Raw genomic sequence first — 22,670 nt, 5'->3', positions numbered from 1 at the left:
CTTTTCATCCATATTCATCACGAAGCGGATGAGTCGGATGAATATCCGCTGGATCGGATAGTCATTAATATCCCTACGTCTCACCTATAAAAAGCTAGCTAACCTACAAATAAAAAACAAAATTATAATTGTCGTTATAACGAAACCAACAAAATGACAAGAAAGGAACAGACCACGGGATCAAACGAAAAGGCAACAAAGCCAACCAAAAACCCCAGACCTAAACATAACGCCCTACAAAAGCAAATAACAACATACAAGAGGAGAAAGATAGAGAGCCAAAAACAAACACAGCCCTCGACACGAGATACCTACTTTCCTCTCCCACTCGAGCTAATCTTTGAAACCCTTCAACCTTTTGCAAAGAGACCTCCTTACCGAGATTTATAGGAAACTCCATTTAATATTAAGATCACATAGAGATGGAAAATTACAGATGGCATATTTGAACATACATATGACTTGATAAAGCTCAAAATCAGTTTTGGAAAACAAGTTCGAGCTCAAACTTGATATAAGCTCTATCAATCAACCTCAAACTTAAACCAAACTTGAATTATTCGATAAAAGTTCGACTCACAAGTATTATCAAATATTTATTCATTCTTTTACAAGCCAATAATTGATACTTAGATAGTGTTAATACATGAGAAAGTTATTTTTCTTACTTTAGCGGCGTCCACTCTCTTGTAAATCTTACTTTCTGGCGGTGGGTGGTGGTCCACCACCTTGTTGGTGGTTGATGTTTGTGTGAATACTACTGCTAGACAATTATCATACAAATACGCAACTATCCTAATTGTATAGTAAAGCTAATAGCAAGTCCAAGTTCGTTCCACAGAGAGCGATTCAATTGAGATTCCGAAAACATTAATAATTATCCTAAATTGATTTGGGGGTTTTAAGAAATCTTTGATTTAAACTAATGTTAACCTAGAAGAGAGACTAACAAATAATAGAGAAACATTTCCACTTGATTGTTCAACCTTTTGCCATAGATTATCCCTTTCATTTGTCACATAACGATGTATTATACACAAAGCTTCATTTCGATCTCACAATCTTCATAAAACTTTGAATCAATTAAAGTGCATTAACTCACGTAGACTCACTTCAAAAGACTAATACTATGTTTTGAGTGAAATCATTGAGACTTGATCTTGAATTGAAATCACCTAAAATTCTTAATCACAACAATCACTTGAAATGACAAACACTACCATGTTGACTAGAAACCCTTTTGAAAACCGACTAATTCAAAGATACAATCACTTGAAATCTTTTCCTTAATTTTCTAGATCACCAAATGGTGTTGAAGTACAAATTGAATTCCATTTTAAATCACTTAGAAACATTTAACAACTTGTATAATCAAAATAAAGCTTGAAACACTCATAGTAATGGATCTTCAACCAAGCACAATAATTATCAACTCATTTAAAAAATCAAAATCATTGATTAGGGCAAAATCCAAGCATCAAGTCTTACAATCAAGTGAACACAACTAATCTAGGCTATAATCATAAGATAAACAAGAACAATCAAAGAAATAACAAACATTCATCATTACAATCAAAATGGAGAAGAACTAGTACTAAAATAGAAAGAAAATTACAAGAAATGGAATGAATGATGGAGATCTAGCTTGTACTTTCATGGGTCTTTAACTTGGATCTTCAATTAAGCCTTTATCTTCATAAATCATGAAATGAACCCTTTTAGGGTTCCGTTTCGGACCCCAATTGCAGTTCTTTTGGGTCCTCTTATCCCCTTCCTTTTATAGTGGGTCAAAACAAAATATGTTGATTCAGCGTCGGTGCTCCGCACCAAAAAAGGTGGTGCTCCGCACCATAACACTGATTTTTACTTGGTGCTCCGCACCAAGCACCACACCTTCATTATGGTGAGCCGAACCAAAAAGGTGGTGCTCCGCATCATTTCACTGATTCAGCTTTTGATGTCAATTTTTCACTTTTTAGAGTAATGGTGCACCGCTTTCACCCCCAGGTGCGCCGCACCATGACACTAACTTCATTTTTCACTCCAAAACTCAACTTGGTTCAATCCTTATGCCCAAATCTTGACTCCTTTGCACAAATATGAACTCTTAGACTATTTTTGTCCGGAAACGACTAAATACCACAAATCGCTCACTAATCATCACAAAGCGTATCGAAATGCCATGAAAGTAGAGAGATATTGCGAAGATAAATATGTATATTTTGAGCAATATCAGTGGTGGCCACCAACAAGTTGTTGTGAAAGTGCGTCTCTCGTGCTACTGCTCTCTCTCTTGATTTCCTTTTTGCGTTGCACTTTGTCTGGCGGTAATTGGTGGTCCTCCACCCAATTGGTGGTTGCCACAAGAGGCAACATGAACTCTTCTGCTTTCAGTTGGTTGAGACACCTAGTTGGTGGTGGCCACTAGTTTTTGGTGGTTCGACTGTAACTGCGGCGAACGGTGGTCTACCACCCTGTTGGTTGTGGCCACCTAAGGATTCTGTTCTGATTCGTCGCCTTCGGTGGATGTGGTGGTTCACTGTGTTTGGTGGCTTTTGGTGATCTTCCACCAATTTGGTGGTAGCCATCAATGGCAGCCAGATCCCGTGTGCAAATGATAAGTAACTGTGACAATATACTAACTTGTTAGTGGTGACCACGGTTGGGTGCCCGAATGATTGTAGATGGGTGACGAGTGATGGCCTCTAATGGCGGCTAGAGGTGGCGGATGAAGGAGGATGTTCGGGGGTTGGTGGTGGTTGTCGGGGTCGTTGCGGAAAGGTTTTGCTTATTGTGGTTTCGGTTTGCATGTCTTTTCCTTTTCCGAGGGTGCCTTCAAGTCCATACCGTGCGACAATCTCCTAGTTGGAGATCTGGTCCTCGATCCGAGGTATGATTCGGTTTTTTTTCATGTTTGACTCATCTTGAGACGGCTTGGGTGGATATGCGGTTGTTGGTGTCCTTGTTTTGTAGTTGCGAAGGCGGTCAACTTTCTCCCAGCCGTAGTCGTTGTATATTGTATCTGCTTAGTGTATGTTTTTTAGTGTAGTTCCTATATTGGTTTTATGTGTTCAGTTTGTTAGGCTTTTATTTACTCCATTTGTCCCAAATCTATTGTCTATAAATAAAAAACACACAATTAATACATGTTACATGTACATTTTGTTAACTTTCTAGTCTTACCCCTTACTTTTTACCCATCTTTTTATCATACATGAATAAAGTAGGAGCACAAAAGATTTTTATCATATTATTTTTTTCCATTTATGAAAGTGGACAATTAATTCAGGACATCCCAAAATGAAATACTGAATAAAAGATTTGGGACGGAGGTAGTACTTCCTAGTCATTTTCACGCCGCCATGTTAGCTTGATGTTTGATTCAGGTTTAGTTCTTAGTGCCCTTTGTTTTGGCTACGTTTGAATTGATTATATTTGTTGATTTTCATATTCGTTATACTTTATTGTTTTTTTGGCCATAAAAATGAGTTATTTTTGTGTGAAATGTTATACTATATGCAGGGCCGTCTCAATAATTCGAAGGCCCTAGGCAAAAATAAAAATGGGCACTCGCACACGTTTAATTTTTTAATACATATAAAAAGATAATACTTAAATTTATCAATTTGTATATACTTACAATGCATTTAACTATTTAAAATAACAATATTACAACTTTAATTGACAATTTTTTATTTAACTAAACAGAATATTTTGAGATATATATATATATATATATATATATATATAAAATTTTGGGCCCTTCAAACTTTTTGGACCCTAGGCGGTTGCCTATCTTGCCTATGTCCAAAGACGCCTCTGACTATATGTAGACATGTAGTTGAGAATTTATGTTGGTTAAAATATTATATTCTTAGGCGTCTTAAGAAAAGTATGTAATCGAAAGAGCTTAAAACTTTTAGGAGCATAATTAATTTATTTATGTATTTTTACATGTATAAAAAAACAAAAAGATATATATTTATCAAACAATTTAATCTTACCAGATTACCTTAATTTTTTTTTTTTTTTTTTTTGGCAAAATAACATAATAATATAATAAATAAAAAGATAGATCCGATGATCTAAGGCGTTACATATGTATTACTTTGACAGATATACATCTGTTTAAGTGAACAACAAATGTTCACATGACCTTGAATGAAATAATCCTATTACAATGATACAACGAAAACGCGGGAAAATCCGAAACAACCAATAATAAGAAGCTACTGCTTCCGTGAAGTAACCGCCACCTAGACCACCGAATCCTAAAAAAAGTCCTCACCTGAACCGAAATCTGCAACTGCGAACCTCAATCCACAAGTCCCACACCAAACTGCATCAACCCCCACACAAAAATCTGCAACCAAATCGCTCATCGGGCAACCCAAGAACACCCGCCTCGAGACCGCATCAACTAGAAACCCAGATCATAACCCCGATGGTCAGCACATCCAAGCAAACCCGAAAAGCAGTCAACCCAGATATCCTAACCTGTCAAAACCCTACCAAACGGACAGCGGGGAAACAACCGAGAATACTACTCCAAATCTCCAATCTTTTGGCGCTTAACAACCCTAAATTCGCTAAGGCGGCAACTACACTGAACCATTCCGAACCAAATCCAGTGACGAGGAAGATGGAAAGAGCGGGAACGGAACAAACTTCACTGTAAAGGAAAACACGGACCAAGAGTCCATACACCAAATAAACCCGCAAAGCCCACCAACAAAACCAAGCCCAAACATTCAATCAGCTTAAGCAAAGAACCAGCCAAAGACCAAAAAGAACCACAGGCCAAAAATCGGCCATGTCACCGGAGCTCCGGCGAGTCCACCAACGACACAAACTCAAGGTGGTGAGGAAACATGAAGAAAAAATGCCATTTTCGAGAAATAAATTAGGATTAAACAGAAGAAGACCACCATATACAAGCAGCAGCAAAAACCCAGAGAACCTTATCAAAAAGAGTACCAGCGAAGACAACGGAGGACCCCGGAACGCACAAGGCGTTCGCCGCCTGAAATCAGCCATAGCCCACGCCGGAAAAGCTCGTCGGGAACATACAAAACCGGATGCACCACCACACTAGATAAACCACCCAATCCAACCGGAAACCCACTCCTACCATCCACCGCTACACAGAGTGCAAAGCACTCGCCGCCTGTGACACGAATGAGACAGAAGAAAATTCACTGGAAAACTTGGGGGACCCGAACGGAGGAGCAAATACATGGATCGAAGAGAAAACGAAGAGAAAAGCAGTAAACCGACGAAAAAAGAAATCGCCGGACCTCCGGCATCGCACCAGGAGGCTACAAACTAGGAGTGGAAAACAAACGAAGGGTTGCCGGAACTAGAGCGGCGCCGGAAAATAAGGATGAAGCTAGGGTCTCAGTGAGAGAAAGCAAAGAGAGAGAACAGAGGTTGTTAGAGGGGTTCACAGAAGGTGTTGATGATGGATATTAGTGAATAAATTAAAAAACTTACAACTAAAGAAGAACAAGTTCGTAGCTTGAAGAAAAGTTGAAATGAAAAAGTAGCCGGAGAGGACAATCGGTGAAAAGCAAAAAAGAAAAAGGGAGTGAGCTCAGTTTTCAAGTCAGAGAAACTTACCACTCTTTATTTCTTTGATGAATATCTTTTTTTACCAGATTATCTTTATGCATGTGTTTGGCTTGAAGTTTTTATGAGTTTTTAACTTTTATGAAAAAACTCATATTTAATAAAAACTTCCGTTTAGTTAAAAATTCTTAAAGCTTTTAGACAGAGAAAAAAACTAAAGGTTATTAGAACTAACGTTTAGCTTTTAACTTGTAGCTTATTGTCATTTTACCCTTACTCTACCAAACACCAAAATATGTTTTAAAAAAAAAAACCAGCTACAAATTAAATTAAAAGCTACCAGCTAGAAGACATTTTTGTCAAACAAACCCTATATTTATTGAAAAGTTTAACGTAATCACAACCCATTTCTATGTCTTGGACAAGGAATTCTAAAGTAATAAGATGACCCTTTTTAAGACGTTTCATATTAATGTTACACTTCCATAAATAAGACGTTTCATATTACCGTTACACTTCCATAAATAGATACGGAGTATAAGATAATTCTGATACCTTAGTAGTTAGTACCTTACTATATGCATCTAAAATAAAAAAGATAAATCATAAATAAAGAACAAAATAGCAAGGTAAAGAAAAAATAGTGTTTTTAATACGAAGATTATTAAATTTATTAAATTGGGAGACAAAGGAAGTACCCATATAGAGAGTTGATTTTTTTAACAGCAAGATTGACGGAGGACCACCAACGGAGTTCTCACCACCCGATCATATCGGTTCCACGTGTCAAAGATGTTCCACCGAACAACTGCCATAGAATAGGCTTTACGTATAGTCACCCTTGGGAAGCACCCCTGAACAACTGCCAATAGATGAATAGAACATGCTTAGACAGCGATGCCTCCAGATTGCTCCATAACCAACTAAAAAGCAAATTGTGTTGTGAATCCCCATGTAATATTATTACATGATATTTTTGATAAATTCAGTGATAATCATATTAAACATGTAAGTATAGTACAAGTTTCTAATACATGACATAAATGAATTTATCAAGATATATCACTATCAATATATTAAGCTTTAAAGAAAGTATGTACATACCAAGAAATCTCCAAAGTATTTAAATAAGCTTCAAGTTCCAACATGGGTGTGGCTTAAGGCTGCTTCTTGATTTGAACAATCCAATTAAAAAAAACAACTCCTACAACCAAGAAGTAAACAAGTACCATATTTTAACCAATTAGCCTTATTAACTATAGCTTAGTTAACCCTAAATAGCTACACTTTAATAATTAAAAACATCGAACAATTTTTGTCCCAGAAGGCAAGAGCAATAGTGTTGCCATTTTGAATCTATCGAATACATGTCTAATGTTCAACCGGTGTGGATTGGTTTCTCCATTTTGTTCAAACTGAAACAACAAGCATGACTCGTATACAAAAATACCGTACATTTGTTTCAAATGATAATTTAAAGAATTTATAATTTCTAGAACATACGGAAAGTAAACAGAAATTACAGTACTTTTGCGACATTATTTTAAACTGTGTTTTTTGTCAGGTGATACTTAATATGGGACGGACGGAGTATATTACAGCATATTTATTACCTTCAAATCATGTTAGAAAAAGAATAACAAAATGTAACAAAAGGTGTCCTTACATTTTCATTTGTTGAAAAATAATGTGTAAACAAATGATAATTCGGACCTACAAAATCACACTGATATGAAAGACCAAAATTATGATTAGATACTATTTTATGAGGAAAACGGATCAAATACACTTAGTAGCTGCAACAAACATGTAATTTCTGTATTCACTTTTTTGTTCACTACTTTGCAAAATACACAATCATTTTGTTAACTTGTTCACATTTATAATGATTGAATTGGATACTATACCCTACATGTTTTTTTAAAAAAAGCATTGATATGATGAGTATCATTTTCGATACATCCAGAATATGAATATACATTAACACATTGTACTGTACAAAATGTTAATGCACAATTGTGGTGGATGTATTACCACCCTAGCTTTTTAAAAAAACAATGTACATACTTATAATAATTGACATCTAGAACGGTAACTAGAATTAATAGATAAACCGCATCCGTTTACCCGTTTATCAATTTATAACACAACAAACTTCTTCAACCAAGAGGAAGTCAAGGGGTTCTACCTTTAAAAGTGTAATAACCAATAGCCAACGAAAGCAACAAGGATGACGACATGATACACCTCGTTAAAGCATTAACTGATCGAAGAATCCAAGTAAGTTGATCTATAATCCAAATGCTGAGGGATATGACAATCAGAAAGATGAGAATGCTTTGCACCGCACATCGATCTCCCATTTTGGAGCTTTAAGACAAATGGCGTGAAGCTGAAACCAAATACAAGCAAAAAGAAAGACAGCAGGCATACAGATAACATTCCTCAAATCACAATCCAGAATGACCCGGTACTGAATAATTTTTTAAGCCAAAAAAAAAAATCAATAAACTTCAGCGGTTATATAAAAATTTTTAGGTAAATAATAACAGAGTCTAACCAACATAAATTGCACGCACTTTTGCGTGAGTGAAACTTGAACGCACAACTTCTTGATTAATGAATGTATATCACATGTAAAGATACCAAAATATATAAGGAGTGAACACTTTTACACTATTAAGAGTTACAGAACGTAGTTTTAAGGCATTGCATACACAAAACACTAATCCTTAATTACTAAACCCAATTTCATTCTGTTAAGTGTAAACCCATTAACGTAAGCACTAATTATGATTTATATAAAGATGGTAAAGGGAGCTCCCTTCAGTCCAAGCAAAGAAAAGGAAAGGATTAAATTTGTCTCCCGCATCATTCACACATTCACAGTAGGTCAACCCAAACGTCATTTCTACAGTGTTTGAATGAATGAGTCGGAAGCAAATTCGTACCCTCTACCCACCTATGAGTGGACCGAAGGAACCTCCCTTTGAGCCATTTTTTCTAGCATAACCAAACACCCACATATAATATCATTAACCGCTTTTCAGGACAAAAAATATTGTATTCAAACTAGGCTACTAATAAACCCATTTCATATGTACAAATCTTTTATCTCAAACTAAGCTAGTTACAATGTGCAGCTATAAAGCTGAATTTCAGATGTCTGTATTGCACAATAGTTACTACAGTGCACCAATAATTGACATCAAAGTTTTCATGTAACCATTGAGTATACATGGAACTAAATGTATTTAAAAAAATGCCTACGTATAGCAAGGCACCTAGCTAGAAAATCAATATATAAACAATAATTAAATCAAGAATATAATTTGGGGACGGATCAGTATGAATTCTGGAAATAAAAAAAAAAAAAAAAAAAAAAAAAAAAAAAATCCCAAAATACAACTTTCTAGTATTGAGTTAAAGCAAATGTTACAAAACAAATTAGATACCCCAAGCACAAGTTTTTTAATTTGTGGGTTGGAAATTTTTATAGGGTATTAAGGATTAAATTCAACTTGATTCAGTAAATAAAGGAATAATTAATAATGCTTCAAAATATGCGATTGGATAAATAGTTAACAATTCTTATGCAAAATAGTTAACAATTCTTATGCAAAATATAAAAAACAGTAAAAAATAAGTGGTCCTAAACCAAGTACTGTATATGGGTAACTTACTTTGAACAAACCCTAACCCTAAAGAATAATAAAAATTATACTCCGTAATTCATTTCTACTACAAAAGTAAAATAAAAACAATTAAATTCTGCAATCCATCATCCATAACAAATTATACCAAGTAAATCACGAGATAATTGGTGGGTTTGATGAGTTCTACCTTCATTGAATCTGTAATATCAAGCTTTGGTTACGAAGATTCATAGACCTTGATGAACTAAAATAGCAAAAAGATAATAGAAAAATGTTGAGTAAAAGGAAATAAAGTAAATAGTACATCTAATATAAGTAATTTTATATAATTAAAATTATAGTTTAAGTATATTATAAAAAATTTATTTATTAAATTAAAGATGAAAAATGAGGGAAAAAGACCAAAAGATGGAAGCAGAAATTACGGAAGGGGAAACTTGGGTTTTATAGAAGAGGTTGATAGATGATGGGTCGCTGTCCTCATGAGAGTTAGAAATATACGGAGTACTAAAAATAATAATAAAATAAATAAAAAATACGAGTAATAATAGAATTGAAATTAGTACGAAGTAATTACTGTAATAAATACATGCAGATTTTCTTTTCAGGAAACATATAATATAAATAAACAGCAAAAAAAACAATCTATCTATCTTCTATCTATATCTATATCTTTTTTTTTTAAACAGCTGATAAAATATATAAAAAAAAGGCTAGCAAGAAGCTAGAAATTACAAGGCCATTAAGGGGTTTGTTAACCAATTGTTCCAATTAAGATTAGCCTTCTTATAACGGGAGGAAAGCCAATCAAAAGAGGAAGAAACAATGAAATCTAAAATATGACATTTTTTAAAACTAGACGGATCAAAGATGCATCCGTTTCTATATCGCCAAAGGGCCCAAAGAGTAGAGTAGCAGATGACTTCCAAAGCGATCACCTTCGTAGGGAGTTTAGATGAAGTCATGATCCATTGCCATCGTTTACCGAGTTCCAAATAGGGAGAACAAGATCGGACCATGAGGCGATAAACCCCCAAACCTGCGTTGCTATATCACAATCAAAGAACACATGAGGTAAGTCCTCTCCATGAGAACTACAAGCAGCACATAGCACATCCTGCATAGACACACATTTCTCGATTAAGCTGCATTTGTCGGGAAGCCTATTCAACCGAGCACGCCAAATAAAAAAGTTGATATTAGGGGGAACCACTTTGCACCAATGAGTTGGCCAACAACCCGTGTTAGTAACATCTAGCAATTTCTGAAAACCAGAAACAGAGAAAACGCCATTAGAAAGATGATTGTAGTACCAAAGATCGCTAACATCCGAGAATTTAAAAAGATTAATGGCAGCAGTCATCGTTTGCAACTGCTGAAGCTCCACTCCTGATCTAACAGCACGCCTCCAGGACCAATTCCACTCACCATTCGAACGACGTTCAAAAATCTTGCACCTTTTATCCACTTCTAAAGCGAATAATCGGGGAAAGCTATCTTTTAAAGGAACCCCATCGATCCATTTGTCAAGCCAAAAAAATGTATCCTTTCCGTTGCCCACTTTTTTAGACAGCAAGTTGACAACAGTCTGATGATGAGCATGAATGGAAATAATCTCTTTATTAATAGAAGCCCATGTACCTGTACAGCCACGTTTTATAGCCGGAGAAACCCCATCATACTGAATACCATGTATAGCTTCCAACACTGAGGTCCACAGCCACCCGGAACAATTAACGTACCTCCACCTCCATTTGTAAAGAAGAGCTTTGTTTAAGGACTCAAGCGAAACAACGCCAAGACCACCTTTTTCTTTCGATTTAGTTATATCGTCTCACTTGATCCAATGAATTTTTCTATCTTCTTTAGTCCCACCCCAAAGGAAGTTAGCACGTAAGGATTCCAATAAATTAAGAACACCTTTAGGGGCTTTGAATAAGGAGAGGTAATAAGTACCAAGACTTCCCAAAACCGACTTTATTAAAGTTAAACGACCGCCGTACGATAAGAGGTTCCTTTTCCATTTTGAGAGACGTTTTTCCACTTTGTAAATGATAGGCTTCCAATTAGAAATAAGACGCATGTTAGCACCGATCGGGATTTCGAGATATAAGAATGGAAAGGAAGCCGGTTTGCAACCAATGGAAGCAGCAAGACGATTAAATTCCAAAGTAGAAATGCCGATGCCAAGAAGATTCTATTTAAAAAAATATCTATATCTATATCTATATCTATCTATCTATATCTATATATAAAAGAGAGTTGTAATTAGCTTACATGTCTTTAGTAGCTTAATTATAGTAAATTATGCCAAGTGTAAAATCCATGTGTCAATACCTCAATAATTCTAATATTATTAATTAAATTAAATTAATGGATGTTTATATAAAATTATACTCCGTAGTTTTTTAGTCGGCGAGTATGTGCCTGAAAATTTAACATTAATTAAATAATAATAATTTCTATATCCTATCTATCTATCTAATAATCCGTATTATAATAATAATAATAATAATAATAATATAATTTATATACTCCGTATAAATATAAAAAATAAACAAGTGTATTTAATTATGAAGTGAGTAATAATTATTAATAATAATAATAATAATAATAATAATAATAATAATAATAATAATAATAATATAATTTATATACTCCGTATAAAATTGTATACCTGGCAATTGAGACCCAAACACTCAAATTCAAGTCAAATAGGTCAAGCTTTCAGATCAATTGGGTCTTGAGAAAAATTAGGCGCAACAATGTAAATCGAAACTTAAAAAAGATTCAAGTGGATTTCTCTCCAACCTATTGAGTCTTATACAAAAAATGAATGAACGAGTCTAATGGGTATCAATGCTCAAAGATCAATAAATAGAAATAGGTCTAATGATTTTTGCGAACGGGTCAAATGGGTCGAGCATAAAAAGTTTCATCCGTCAAAAATTTATGAAACCATTCATGGTTATATCATTTATTATGTATATTAATATTTCTTATATGTATATATAATAAATAATAATAACTAAAATAATGTTATATATGTAAAAAAAGCGATGTAACCCATTTGACCCAATTGACCTGTGACCCGTTTCAACTCGTTACCCAAACCGACCCGACCTGACCCATTATGACCCGGTTAAAAAATAGACCCGTTTGACCTATGACCCATTTCAACCAAAACCGTTTTGACCCGTTACACAAACTGACCCAACCTGACCCATTTGCCAGGCATAGTGAATGAGGGGTTTTAAAAGAGATTTAGAAAACGTTGAATTTGATTATGAAAATAAACAAGTGTATTTAATTATGAAGTGAGTAATAATTATATTTGAATTAGTTTTTTTTTAGGTAAAAGTTAGAACATTTTACTTGTTCGGGCTATTCAGGAAGACGAGTAATCCGACCCCATGCTCTGATGTATGCAGTCCAACATGATTACTCATTGGTTGTTTCCAATCCATCCATAGTCACCACTAAATATTCGTCCTGAACGAAATTCGAACCTGAAATTTTTGCAAGGAACTCATGGCCCAACAACTCCTATCTTGGAATTTTTTTTGTTTAACTTAAACTAAAATTAATTTCAATCATGAAAGATAAAGCTGAATATTTATGTTATAAAATACATTAATTAAATAAATAATACTCAGTATTACTCAACTTGAAAAAGTCAAACTTAATTTCCTTTTTATCTCTAACGGTTGTAACGAAATCAATGTTTCTGGATCCAATTACTTTATCTTTGATTCCAAATTCAATTTGGCTATTTTGATTCTTTAAAAGATGAACTCTTCGAGCGAAAAATCGATATAAAGATGAAATTAATCCAACTAATCTACTCTATGGAATTTCATATCGATGTAGTCAACATATCTTATTTTTCAAGTTCTAAAATATTATATAATATGCTTTTAGAAAATAATAATGTTTGTTACTAATATATAATCTTTCAGTACTAAAACCCCTGAATAATTATAAAATCTATATATAACTTATTTAAAATATTTTTTGAACAGCCGTGCAACGCACAGGCTCAAAACCTAGTATAATATGTATAAATAAACATATACAAATATTAATCCATACAAAACATATACAATACGAACTAGATACTAGGCTAGTCAACATACACAAACAACGTGTGAACAAACAAGCTATCTAACTCAATACCACCGGCAGAGTAGATGAATGTATAAATAGGCTAAGAGTCGTTTGATAAAACTGAATGATTTAGTGCTAAATAGTTCAAAATCTATGAATAGAGTTTATCCTGATTGAAATAAGTTGTATGATAATAACTAGTTGGGCGACCTGACTTTGCGCCGATTCTTCACCCTTGATTAACATTAATTACATAGCTAATTATTGAGAAAGTAATTATTTATCATTTTTTTTATTTTTCGTTTTGTCGATGAAGGACCAAAAATAGTTATGTGATTTATTTGTAATAATCGTGAAAGTAATTATTCATCATTTTTTGTTTTACTTTTTGTCTTGTCGAGAGAAAAGATCCAAATGCTTAATCAATAAAGTGAGATGTACATCAACGATTGGTACAAACTATTTAATAAAATAGAAAAAACTATTTATATAATATATATATATATATATATATATATGTGTGTGTGTGTGTGTGTGTGTGTGTGTATATATATATATATATATATAACAATAAAACAATTAATAAAAAATGAGTTATGTAGTTAATTTATAATAAGAAAAAAAGTTAAACAATAATAAAGTGAAAAATTATGTGTTTGATTTAATAATAATAATAATAATAATAATAATAATAATAATATAATAATAATAATAATAATAGTAATAATAATAATAATAATAATAATAATAATAATAATAATAATAATAATAATAATAATAATAATAATAATAATAATAATAATAATAATAATAATAGTAATAATAAATAGTTACTATTATATAGTAAAAATTGTGTGGGCGATTTATAATGAAAGAGAAGTTTTATGGTTAAATTATAAAATGTAAAAAGTTTGTGGTAAGTTTATAAAAACTGCTCCGTATGAAATTAACTATTATAAAAGGTGTGGTTGAATTATAAAAAATAAAAAAGTTTGAGGTAAATTTGTGAAGCTTCTAAACGTTCCTATTCACTTGGCCTCTCTCTTTTAGATATATAATAATAATAATAATAATAATAATAATAATAATAATAATAATAATAGTAATAATAAATAGTTACTATTATATAGTAAAAATTGTGTGGGCGATTTATAATGAAAGAGAAGTTTTATGGTTAAATTATAAAATGTAAAAAGTTTGTGGTAAGTTTATAAAAACTGCTCCGTATGAAATTAACTATTATAAAAGGTGTGGTTGAATTATAAAAAATAAAAAAGTTTGAGGTAAATTTGTGAAGCTTCTAAACGTTCCTATTCACTTGGCCTCTCTCTTTTAGATATATAGATATAATTAAAAATAGACGATAAGAATCGAATAAAATTACTTTATTAACGTGTTACATGAATAAAAAAATACAATATAGCTGTTGATTAAACATTCTGGATATGATTTGAGAATGATATTATAGAAAAATTAGGTGTTGAATGGTTCATGGAGTGTTTAAACTCTTAATGGTTCAATACTAAATTCTGAACCATTCAGTACCATATATCATTCAGTAATCATAAACAAACATGTTGAATTATGAATGGTTCAACATTCAGCGTTGAATCATTCAATTATGAGGCAACAAACGCACCCTAACAAAACCAAACAGAATAAAGCTATACTATAACCTGAAGTATCGGGCTGGAACAACACCATTTCTGACAAGGCACAACGAACCGTCAAGAGAACGTCAAAAACCACATATTCTCTAAAAATCAGAACACCAACCGACAAAATTCTTCAAAAGCCGCAATAAAAAGGAAACCAAGTGCAAAAAACGGTCACACCGTTGAAGCTGAAACCAGATCTCTAACAAGGAGATCGTCGGTTGGTGCAACCCGAAAGGCACGACCGTAAAAAAAGATCTTCACGAGTCAAAATCTCGTCGCTAGCATATCAAACCGACAATCGAGCCAACAAATCGACACTCCACCAAGGTACCTGGCAGCCACCCCCTAACAGGGTGGTGAGCCAACATAAACTCTGGTAGGACTGGCAGCTACACCACAGCCAACCCAACCTGATAAAAACATAAACACGCGGCTAACCAGAATGAAAACGGCGAGACCTACTAGTCGAAAAAGCAAACAGGCAACTAGCAAAATAAAAGGACCGAACTCTAGATGTCGTCCAACCACGAGAACTATAGAAGGAAGAAACACAACTAATTCCATTTTCGGCATTTTTGTAGTGCACGTTTTCATAAATTTATCTATGGAGGATATATGAGGTTGTTTAAAAACGTTAAGAGTAAAAATGCTAAGAATACGTAAGGTTAAGGATTTACTTTTTTACATAAGGGGATGATCTTTACACACTAATTTTTATCCATCAACACCTTTTAATTTTATCCTTTATATTAATTTATTTAAATTTAATCATCCTTTAAATATATTATCTTAGCGTCTACTCTATATAATATTTTTTAAGTCTAAAGTATATTTTTAAGTATAACAAAAATGATATACTCCGTATAATATCCTACCATCTGACTCACTTTTAGCATCAATCAGAGTACTACAATTTTATAGACACGTTTTTTTTAAAAGTAAACAGATATATTTATTAAAAACAGGAGAATGGTACATCAACATATTACAACAAAAGGTATGCAATGAGTGTATGCATACAACAATCTCGAGCCTGAAATAAGTGAGAAGAAAATGAAAATATTACAGTGAATAAAGCCAGAGGAGCTGTTTACAGGATCCACACTTGATGGAGTTGTAACAAGTTAACCATGATCGTCGAAAATGCTTGGTTGTGACAGCCATGAGCACCAGTTAAGGTCTGGATTTTTTGAGCGCGAGGATATCCAAAGGTAGGATTTTGCTTGAATTTCTTTGAAAGCCATTGGAACGGTCCATTTATTTTTCTCGAACGTCCATGAGTCCTGCATTTCCACAATACGTACCTGGTCACCCATTCTATTGCTTGCCAAACCTTGGATACTTTGTCATGTTGGAGACTTGTGTTTCCAAACCTTGGATACGTCCATGAGTTCCTGCATTTTATAGACACAATTACTTCCACTTTCAAAGTCAAGAAAAACAATTTAATCTTCACACTTGCTTATGTAGAACAATAATTTGCCACTTCACAATCATGATCATCATGTATTCTCATCGACTAACTTCTATTTGCCAAAAAAAAAAAAAAAAAAAAAAAAAAAAAAATCGCTATTCTTGTTTCTTATCCTGAACCCAAATTAAAATTTTAGAATTTGAATGTAAATTAAAAGCGGAAGGAGCTCTTATCATTTAGATCAAGAACGATAAGTCAATAAGGGGTGGTTGTAGAGTAAAAGAGGAATAATTTTGATTTTAATATTTGAGATGGTTGCGTTTGAAAAGATAATTTTGATTTTAATATATGTGATGGTTGCGTTTGAAAAGATGACGGTTTTGAGAATGAAGGATTTTGATGGGAGTGATGAACTATAGGATGAATGATTTGATTTTGGTAGAATTGTCGGTTTGTCGATTCATATAATGTTATGATAGAATAGTAACAGGGTGATTAACTAAATTAATATAAAGGGTAGAATATGTTATGATGTGCGTTATGATCACCTCCCTTTACACATTTTATGTTATGTGGTATATTTGCTAATTAATCAAGATGGGTTATGTTGATGTGGTGTAGATAAAGATATGAAGAATTCTCTTAAACAAGTAAATATTACTGAGTGGTCTCGATGATATAAATGAGAAAAATCTAATTAAACCGGTGATAAATACTATCGAGTGGTAATACATATTATGAAACTCGTACAATACTTGTTGAGATTGTTAAAACAACACTCATCATACGTATCGAAGTCGACTACTCTTGTGACTCTAGAGCAGGGTGTACAAATGACGGAAGGTTGTGGTTAAAGTCTCGCATGACTTGATACGGGTTTCCCGCTTTCTTAGATTTGACCCCAAGTGTTTCTCGTGTATGGCTTTATCCCTAGTAGGCTCTAATGTATACCGAATAACCGTTGTTGATCAAACAACATGTACAAGTTACTACTGCATAACCGAAACTATTGTTGTTTCCATGATTATAGTCTCACGGGACTTTAACCATGCGCCCCCTTAAGCGATATTGCTATTTGTCTCAAAAGTTTTTGCATAAATGTGTGCGGGTTTTCCGCTCTTGTTCAAGCCAAGCCATCCCACAGTATTTAACATCGCATTGATGTCGGTAGAAAGTAATGCAGGTTAGGAAGATACTACATTACGTCGTCCAGATGTCATTGAAATACCATGAGGTGACAAATCTATTTTATTAAATCAACCTGTAACGATTGAGTGTCATCAGTCTTAAATGCTGATTAATCTTTAAGGAGATCATCCTTCTGGGAATCTGATAAATCTACTTAAGTAGTGTCATAGTGCCCCCATTGTACGAGAAATATTTCACCTATCAAGATAAGTCTTCCCACATGTCCCTATTTGATGTTAGGGACAAGTGGATTTTCGGCCGATAGTAGGAAGTCTTTTCAAGATTTTTAGGTGACCCTTCAGATGTTCTATACTGCAACTATAGCCTAAGCCAGATTGATGTGTCACGAATACTTTACTTCCAAATTATATAGTACACATGGAAGACTTTACTTCTCAAAAGATATAGGTAAGGTGGCTAAAACTCATTAACAATTCAACAAAATACTCAGAAACGTTAAATTGGATGAAAATTCAAAAAGTCAATGAGAATTATCCCCCCCAACACACACACACACACACACACACACACACACTTAAGATCATGTAATGCCCCCATTCACATGAGCGCCACATCAGCACTTAAGTCCTGGGTGCCACATCAGCACCACATCAGCACTTCCTTTCCAGGACTAAACCCATGACTTAACACTCCCAACCATGACACTCATTCCTTCCTTTTTTTAATTATTTAGAAAAAATTAAATACCTATTTAAATAAAACTAAACTTTTATTAAAAATTAAAAACATTACAAATAATTAAAATTAAAACATAGAGTTTAAAATAAAATTACATAAAAATTTAATAATTATTCGTCTTCGCCTTCGTCTTCGTCTTCGTCATCATTAACGTGTGAAGGTCCTGCCCCATCTTGATTGTTTGGATTTCTTGTCGGATCATGTCGAATTCGATGATGAGGTGGATGATTATACACGTGTTCTACAAACATATCTCGTAGTAGTCGATGAATGCCCACATCTCTTAATTTCGCGTCCGCCTGCATATGCGCTTCAACCCTTTCTTGGAATGTTCCTCGTGCACGTCGAATCGGACGATAATTCTCTTCAAGTCTACAAAATGCACGGTCATTGTCCTCGGTTATCATATTGTTTAATATCACACATGTTAACATAATCCTTCTAATTTTGCGGATATAATACTGTCTTTCTGGATGTTGAACAATGGTCCATCGACCTTGTAGTATTCCAAATGCTCGTTCAATATCTTTTCTTGCCGATTCTTGATACTTTGTGAATTTTGATTGTTTTGGATCAATCGAATTTCTGAACGACTTAACTAGTGTGGACCATTCCGGGTAAATTCCATCCGCCAAATAATAACCCTTATTAAACGTACACCCGTTAACCGTAAATATACACGGTGGAGCTTCGCCGGCTAATAAGTCCCTAAATAAATCAGATTGATTTAGTACATTGATATCATTATATGATCCCGCAATACCAAGAAAAGCGTGCCAAAACCATCCATCATATGACGCTACTGCTTTAAGCATAATTGACGGGTAACCATGGTCACCTCGTGTATAATGACCCTTCAAACGTTCCGGACAATTTCTCCATCTCCAATGCATACAATCGATGCTTCCTAACATCCCCGATAACCCATATTTGAGCATGTTTAGCGGTCAAAAGTTGCACATCTTGTGCAGTTGGTTTTCTCAAATATTCGATTACGTACAAATGAAAAATACATTTGCAAAATTTGTTTAAACAATCATATGAGGTTTGTTCACCCATATGCAAATACTCATAAAAAAGATCGGCCGACGCAGCATACGCTAGTTGACGTATGGTGGATGTTACTTTTTGAACAATATTAAAACCATGTAATTGTGACGATCCGTCTAAATCCCTTTGGACTAATACATCATTCATCGATTTCACAGTGAGGTACTGACCTCTACATGATACGTTTTATAAACATTGCATTCTTTTGAAAAGACACTCCATAATTGAATATCAAATTCCAAGGTTTTTGACGTTTGATGATTTCTACATATAGACAATCACTGTAATTAATAGTTTACAATACTACATCCGTTGATAATGCAGTTAAAATAAGATACATGGTGATGATTTTGTGAATGCAACATTTTCTCGAATAAAGCATGTATGACTCCATGCACATAGCTTGTATCACATATAAGCAAACAGCGAAAGACTTCTAGGAACCTGAGAATAAACATGCTTAAAAGTGTCAACACAAAGGTTGATGAGTTCATAGTTTTATTGTTGCGCATAATCTGTATATAAAGGTGGATCACAAGATTTCAGTTGTTTCATCCAGAAATGTTTATCAAAATATTCTACAAGATTGAGCACCTTGGTAACTAAACTTTAACGTCTATATAATAAGTACCCTTGTTTTAACATACATACAACCAACATGTACAATACATGCAATCCAACGTGTACTAAACTCAAATAGCATACGTCTGTTTTATAGTTCAGGCTAGGGTTTCTATACCTGGAACAGATGGGGATGTCAAGCCCTATGGATCCATATACAACTATTCGCACCAACCAGTTCTTATAACCAGAAATTACTAGTTACCAAAGCTAAGGGATTTTCAGTTCAAACTCGGTGTAGAATTTAGTATGTACTTGTATCCATTGCGTTTAAAATAAAATGCATGTATTCTCAGCCAAAAAATATTGATTGCAAAAGCAATTAAAAAGGGAGCAAATGAAACTCACCTTCGCAGCACATAAGGTCATTCACCGAAATGTGACCGAAACTCGTAATGAAAAATAACCGTAGATCTTAACCTAGAGAACATATGTTGGTCAATACATGTCTAACAAGCTAGGTCGGGTCATAGTGTATCACAATCCTAATGCTCGAGACCGACATGCAGAAGTTAACAAACGTCATCTCAAAAGTCAACCTGACCCAATATGATCTTTAAATCTATACATGTTTATTATTTCACATAGTTTTTCAATAATTGTAAAATAAGATTACAGGGTTTATAAAGCTTTAAAACATGATAAGACAGTCAACTTTAACAATTGTTCAACAAAACGAGTAGTGTCTTATATAAGAGTTTACTTACTCGACTATTAATATCTAAAAATCCAATTTATCGCTCTTATAAACAAGTTGTTTAAATATTAATTGCAGATTCAAAAGCAATTTCAATTAAATTCAATTATAATTCAGTTGATCATATCTTTTAATTCGTTCATCGAAATCACGCGATTTCTAAATGAAAAGTTATTAATTTTTCGCCAGCTTTCCAATAACATGTATATCATATACCTTATATCAGTAGTATATGTATTAAATTCGTGATTCATCATAAAACTATCTAACGATGAAATTTAGCGTACAAGCATGCATAAACATATATACTCGAGCACTAGACATGGATACTCTAAAAAGATAAGATATGAATGCTCATGTGTCAATATTGTGATTCAATATTGTAGGAAAGTACGTAGACGCAACGAAGATGATAAACACTAGGTTTGACTTGCGAACAATACCCACGAACATTACCCATAACCTCCATAGTTATAACCCATAGTTTCCTTATATTCCTCCCACTAGAAAACCCATTTTGAAAATGACACGCTCATGACTTTGTCGTAATATTTTATGTAAAATAGTTATTACTAATATCAATATCATAAGATTAATAATAATAATAATAATAATAATAATAATAATAATAATAATAATATTAATAATAATAATAATAATAATAATAATATAAATAATAATAATAATTACAGAGGGGGTACGATATAGATGGATGTGTGTGTGATCGACTGAATTCGTTTGAGATTTATTGATAGTTGCTGAACCTGGTTCCCATGCGATCGCATGGGTTCACAGGCCAAGAGCCATGCGATCGCATGGCCTCTGAATCCAGCTCACAAACTTTTTGTTATCTAGCTTGTCGACATATTATTTAATTATATATATAATATATATAATTTATATTAATTATATATATATTATATTATATTCTCTTGTATAGGTGACTTGTAATTTTAGTTCTGATTACTTGTACATTGTCACTTGACTTATGTCCCGTTTCCGGTTTTTCAAACGACGTTTCGTACGCTTAGAAAACTAGCACTTTACGTTTCGCGACGTGTACCTTTATTAATAATTAGACTTAATCATCGATAGACTATATTACTCGAAGTATAACTTATACATTTGAGTAATTTGGTCATTTGCTTCTATAAATCAACTCCTCGTTGTTTATTAAAATATATTTATTAATATCGAAACGTTTTATATCTAATTTAATTCTATACATTATCACATTGTAAAATATATATTTTCGTTTAGAAAAATATAAATTTTGTATATAATATTTATTTATCAAACGGAACAATAAACGGGTGTTACTATCGTTTACAAAAATAATTTCGAATCTTAATATATATATATACAATATATATATATATATATATATATACATATATATATATATACATATATATATATATACATATATATATATATATACATATATATATATACATATATATATATATACATATATATATATATATATATATAAACACTTTTATATACACGTTGCAAGTTATTTATATAATTAATTCAAATACAGTCAAAAAGGAAAGATTTCTTAAATCAATGTGGACCTCTCAACAAAGACTTATCACAATACTTACGGGATTTATAATTGTTGAAATATCTACTAATCCAATCATTGGTATTATATTCTAATTCCGTAGATGAATATATTAAGCATATATTGAGACAAATACGTTTAATGTAAAATATTATACATTTAATACATTATTAACATTTTCAAGTTATAATATATATATATATACATACATATATATATATATATATATATATACATATATATTCATATCCAGTTATATAATGGTTCGTGAATCATCCAAAGCTGGTTGAGGTTAAATGAATACATGAACATAGTTCAAAATGTTTGAGATTTAACCTAACAGATTTTGCTTATCGTGTCGGAATCATATAAAGATTAAGTTTAAATTCGGTCGGAAATTTTTAGGTCATCACAGTACCTACCCGTTAAAGAAAATTTCGTT

General features: G+C 33.0%; 1 protein-coding gene and 1 long non-coding RNA gene across 2 annotated transcripts; both read right to left on the bottom strand.

The window, feature by feature from the left end:
• Window positions 1-6,400: 6,400 nt before the first annotated feature.
• Window positions 6,401-7,966, bottom strand: LOC139882890 (uncharacterized). The gene is made up of 3 exons (XR_011771821.1): window positions 7,757-7,966; window positions 6,673-6,772; window positions 6,401-6,430 (listed from the first exon to the last, which is right to left on the bottom strand). It is a non-coding gene; the product is annotated as an uncharacterized lncRNA (long non-coding RNA).
• A 10,434-nt stretch (window positions 7,967-18,400) lies between these two features.
• LOC139846268 (uncharacterized) lies at window positions 18,401-19,228 on the bottom strand. Its single transcript, XM_071835949.1, has one exon. The coding sequence runs from the start codon at window positions 19,226-19,228 to the stop codon at window positions 18,401-18,403; it is 828 nt and encodes a 275-aa protein (XP_071692050.1).
• Between the last annotated feature and the right edge of the window lie 3,442 nt (window positions 19,229-22,670).

This window comes from Rutidosis leptorrhynchoides, chromosome 1 (assembly GCF_046630445.1).
Source record: "Rutidosis leptorrhynchoides isolate AG116_Rl617_1_P2 chromosome 1, CSIRO_AGI_Rlap_v1, whole genome shotgun sequence".
NCBI lineage: Eukaryota > Viridiplantae > Streptophyta > Magnoliopsida > Asterales > Asteraceae > Rutidosis > Rutidosis leptorrhynchoides.
The sequence above is the reverse complement of the archived record's forward strand: the minus strand, read 5'-3'. Positions and strand labels throughout refer to the sequence as shown.

Excerpts from the sequence above, each read along its gene's own strand:
- LOC139846268 (XM_071835949.1), bottom strand. The coding sequence starts at position 19,228 with ATGCTCAAATATGGGTTATCGGGGATGTTAGGAAGCATCGATTGTATG.